The following is a 1,207-nucleotide window of genomic DNA, read 5'->3' as shown; positions in this document are numbered from 1 at the left end:
TGTGTGTGTGTGTGTGTGTGTGTGTGTGTGTGTGTGTGTGTGTGTGTTGTAAATTTTCCTGCTGACCTTTGAGTCTGAGGTCATAAAACGTCTCAACGGAATAAAAAAATATAGATTTTTAAATTATTTAACAAATTCATATGTTAATAAGTAAAATAATCAAGTTTTTATATGAAACTGTTATTCTATTTTTACAAATATCGATTAAACAATTATAAAAATAAAATTTGCACCAACAATAATCTGTAAAAATTAAATTCTCCTTAACCGAAATAAGAATTTGCCGTTTCTGATCATTAGAAAATTTTCCTTAAATTCAGTGAATTTAAAGTTTTTTACATATAAAACTCTCATCACTTCATCATAACGACTCCTTAATAAAATGTTTATTAATGCTCTGTTGGATGAAACAAGCGCTTTACTTTAAATGAAACCTCATTTATTACAAGTTGCTCCGGTAAATGTTCGACCTGAACTTTATTTCCAAAACAAACTTTGTTCCTTCAAACATCAGGAAACTTACTGAAAGATGATCTGAATGATTAAAATCCAGTTCAGATCTAAAAATAAACCTGCTTTAGAGCAGGAAACTGGTTTTTATCATCTTTGTTAAAGCTTTATAAAATGTTTTCAGACTCTTGAAAAACCTGTTTATTAAGATTGATTTCATATAAAGTGGTTCTTACTGGTAACACGTTTATAAAATATTTGTTTCTGATTAATTTTGATATGAAATCAATCGAATTATCTAAATATCAGCGTTTAGGAACAGAGGTGTAGCAGGGCGTAGTAAAGGAGGTGAAACTCACGCAGCCCTGAGCCTGCAGGTCCTCGCTCACACGGTGCAGGTCGTTGTTCAGCTGGTGCATGCTGGGATGCTCGTTGTCATAGTGATGCAGGATGTTGTGCAGGTAGAAGTCCAGGATGTTGGCGTGGAGGCAGCAGATCTCCACGTGGCTCTGGAAGAGGTGGAGAGGTCAGACGTTTGTTTGTTTGTTTGCTTGTTTGTTTGTTTGTTTACTGTGAACTCTGTTACCTGGTTAGTGTTGACCCTGGGCATCAGTCTGGAGCTCGTGTCCTCCTCCGGCTGCTTGTTCTGAGCCTGAAGGGACGAAATTAAACGTCCGATCAGCCAGAGTCTGAAGAAACAGACGCTGTCCTCTCATGTTCACCATCAGAACCATGAGAAGTCTCATGTTCACCATCA

At 36.6% G+C, this 1,207-nt stretch overlaps 1 protein-coding gene across 1 annotated transcript in view; it reads right to left on the bottom strand.

Moving 5' to 3' along the window:
* Positions 1–1,207, bottom strand: part of LOC119428437 — a 3,259-nt gene that overhangs the window by 1,297 nt on the left and 755 nt on the right. Inside the window, exons 2-3 of the mRNA XM_037696119.1 lie at positions 1,037–1,102; positions 810–959 (exon numbers count right to left, since the gene is read on the bottom strand). Coding sequence (XP_037552047.1) covers positions 810–959; positions 1,037–1,102 — 216 coding nt within the window. The remainder of the gene's footprint in view (positions 1–809; positions 960–1,036; positions 1,103–1,207) is intronic.

The sequence above is a fragment of the Nematolebias whitei genome, chromosome 22, assembly GCF_014905685.2.
Source record: "Nematolebias whitei isolate Nwh7 chromosome 22, NemWhi1, whole genome shotgun sequence".
Classification (NCBI taxonomy): Eukaryota; Metazoa; Chordata; class Actinopteri; order Cyprinodontiformes; family Rivulidae; genus Nematolebias; species Nematolebias whitei.
Note: the sequence above shows the minus strand (reverse complement) of the source record. Positions and strands in the feature narration are given on the sequence as shown.